Source organism: Acomys russatus, chromosome 4 (assembly GCF_903995435.1).
Source record: "Acomys russatus chromosome 4, mAcoRus1.1, whole genome shotgun sequence".
NCBI lineage: Eukaryota > Metazoa > Chordata > Mammalia > Rodentia > Muridae > Acomys > Acomys russatus.
The window spans coordinates 13,807,675-13,810,794 of record NC_067140.1 but is presented as its reverse complement, the minus strand read 5'-3'; the positions used below and the strand labels follow the sequence as shown (position 1 = coordinate 13,810,794).

Sequence of the window (3,120 nt, the reverse complement as noted above, 5' to 3'; positions counted from 1 at the left end):
TTGTTTCATTCAAAGCTATAATTAAAAAATGACAACATAACCTGACATTCTGTATCTGTACTGTGTATGTTTGGTTGCTCACTGACTTCTGTGAGACTGCTCTGTGGAAACTGTAATCACCACAAACTCCCCTGTTTCAGAAGATGAAATGTATATAATGCTAGACTGATTGGCTGCAAACTACACTCAGATGCAGAACTTTCTCATGAGCTTTATCTCTGTTTGTTACCACCTTATCTTCTGTCCACCGATGCTGCAAGAACCCTGTACCCAAGGACCATTCCCTGACTGAGCTGGTCCGTGGCACTGTAGGTACTTGATATATTACACTTAGGGAAACTGAATCCTAAAGGAATCTGTATCTCAGTGTGCTGCTGTGGTCTGATGGAGCTGGGGGCATTGGCAGATGGGGTATTTGCTATGTCCTATTGGACCATACAGTCTCTGATACTTCCTAAGTTACTAGTATGGCCCCAATAAGAAGAAGGTCAAACAAAGGTTAGGGTTAGTGGTATATCCAGTGACTGGCAGAGCGACAGTGCCTTCTATTGAAAGACAGTTTCTACTCAGAGTTTAGGAAAAACGTCTTGGAATATGATTCATCATACTGGCACTAGAAGGTTGTTTCTTTCAACTGTGGAACTGCTAATTTTAGGAATCCTGACCAGCCTTATGCTGCAGATTCAAGAGATTTCAGGACATAATGATGCAGAGCAGTATCTTTTTTATTGAAATGATTGAATTTGAACATTGTTAGGTTTAGAAATGTTAAGAAAAACAAGTATGAGGCAGAAATGAGATGCATGGGCTGTTTCTAGGGCCCCATGAGATGCATAGGCTGTTTCGGGGATCCCATGAGAGTCTGCAGACATCACAGAAGTCATTCAGTTCAGTGACACCTAAGGAAAGAGAAGACAACCTGTGAAGTAGGAAGGGAGGGCAGAGAGAATATTCCGTGTAAGTCCCTTTACTGCAAGTTACTGCTATTTTCATCTCTGGTGTGTCCCAAGTAGGGGCTTCTCTCTCTTCCTCCTCCTCTTCTCCTCCCTCCTCTCCTCCCCTCCCAACCATTAAGAGGGAAGAATAAACTAATTTTTGTAGCTATGGTCTCTGAAAGAGATAATTGCTCCTTACGTTGCTGTGTGGACAAAAGGAGATTGCATTTACTACAATACTATGTACCATAATAAACATGAAATTAACTTTCACCAAGCACAACACAAGAAAAGACACGATTCTATTACAAGCTTCCCCATATGCTTGTGTTTGTGGTGCACACTTGACTTTATCATTTGCTGGACTGTGCAGACCACAGTTGATGATATAGACTAAGGGCAGGAATTCAGGACACAGTCACAGCTCAGGTACATTTCTCTGCTCTGCCTGATGCTTTCCTCACCTTCCCTCACACCAGAGGCCCTGGTGTGCACAGCCCCACAATAACACAGGGAATAGCCATGTGTAACTTCCACACTCTCACCAGATAACTGACTTACGTACCTTCATATTGGTCCAAGTCTTCAGGTAAACACATTATTTACGTCCTCTCCGGGTTTTCATCCTACTTTTAAAAGAGCTCATTCCTTCTTTTGTTTTGTAGATAGAACCGCTATCACCCATACCACCTATATTTTTTCTATGCTTCCTTTCCTCATAGACTTCCTCACTCATGGTGTTTCTTGGACTCTTTGCCTTAAAGGTACCCCATGAGCTCTCACTTCGGCTGTATTTCTCATTGGTGGAACTTGATCCGCCGCTGCCACCCCGTATCTTTACATCAAAATTTTCACTGGAATCTTCAGATGCTTGTGAAAATTTTTCTGTTGAGGGAAAAGCATGTGTTATTCTCCATGTCTGTCTTTCCAGGGTTTCTGGTTACTTGTGCTTCAGAACACTACCAGGAGCCTGTGCTGCAGCTCTAGTTATAGACCTGTGTTTGGATGGGCCTGTTCCTGTTTCGTCTGTAAAGCCATTGATCCTTGCATCTAGCTAGAAAGTGGAATGATCTACCTGTCAAATGGCCATTTCCAAGTGACAGTGAGGATGATTGTGTCACCTGATGTCCAACATTCCCCTGGAGCCCTCATTACCAGCATTTTGCTAGTCAAGTTACAGACATCCACACAAGGCTTATGGTTAAGGCTCGAAAAGAGTGAGTTTCCATCAGGGACAGAAGCCCTGGGAACACAGGATTCTGTAGACTGTTGGGCCTGATTTGAGAATATTTTCCCCAAGACGTTTCCCCCAGAACAAAATTTCCACTCACGAAAGGGTCTCCTTGCAGCTGCTTCTGTCACCAGAACGAGGAGCAATGTAAGGAGGAAGAAGCTGGTGGGACTCATCTTGCCAGGAAGGGCTTTGGCTGAGAGCTGAGCTGAGCTTCTCCTTTATATAGCTCCTGAATGGCTTTGCCTGCTTCATGAGGGGCCACGGCCTTTCTTATCTGCCAATGCCAGCTTCCTTCTCCCTGCTCAGTAGGAGTCTTGGTTCTGTTCCCTGGAATTCTCCAAGGACATGATGACATCAGAACACTCTCAGCAATCTCTCCTTTTACTTTGAGATCACCACAGTGATAGCTGTAGTTCCAGAAGACACTCCAGTCCAGAGTTGGGAAGAGACTTGAGGCTGCAAAAGTCTTCAGGACTTGACCATGCCTCCATTCTCCAACAAGGAAGACCCTCCAAAACACCATGGCTGAAATCAATCACAGATTCAGCCCTGAGCTTGGGTTTTCAGAACAGCCTTTCTCCACAAAGGCTTTATTTGAAAAGGTGTGAACACACAGGAAAAAATGTTGCTAAAAAGGATCCAAAGAAAGGATATTTGAGCAGTCCATAGAGGATGCCATGGACAGAGCTCTCCCCTAGCAGTAGTGTGGCCCTCAGTTTAGTCCTGAACACTGAAAAATGAATTCATAAAAAATAAACAGATGAAAGAAAATGAGAGACACACAAACATTGAACGCTGACCTGAAGTTTTCAATCATAATTCCTGGCATGTGCACAATGCTCTTCATAACTGTAGATTGGCTCAATCCAGAAAGTGCTATATATTTGTTATATGTTCAGTGAATTCCAATAAACTAGATTTGAACACACCAGTCAATTTCATTGTGTCTTT

At 43.4% G+C, this 3,120-nt stretch overlaps 1 protein-coding gene across 1 annotated transcript; it reads right to left on the bottom strand.

Annotated features, from left to right (window-relative positions):
- Window positions 1-670: 670 nt before the first annotated feature.
- Window positions 671-2,342, bottom strand: LOC127188359 (seminal vesicle secretory protein 5-like). Its single transcript, XM_051144841.1, has 3 exons — window positions 2,267-2,342; window positions 1,623-1,820; window positions 671-675 (listed from the first exon to the last, which is right to left on the bottom strand). The coding sequence occupies exons 1-3, from the start codon at window positions 2,340-2,342 to the stop codon at window positions 671-673; spliced, it is 279 nt and encodes a 92-aa protein (XP_051000798.1).
- Window positions 2,343-3,120: the final 778 nt, after the last annotated feature.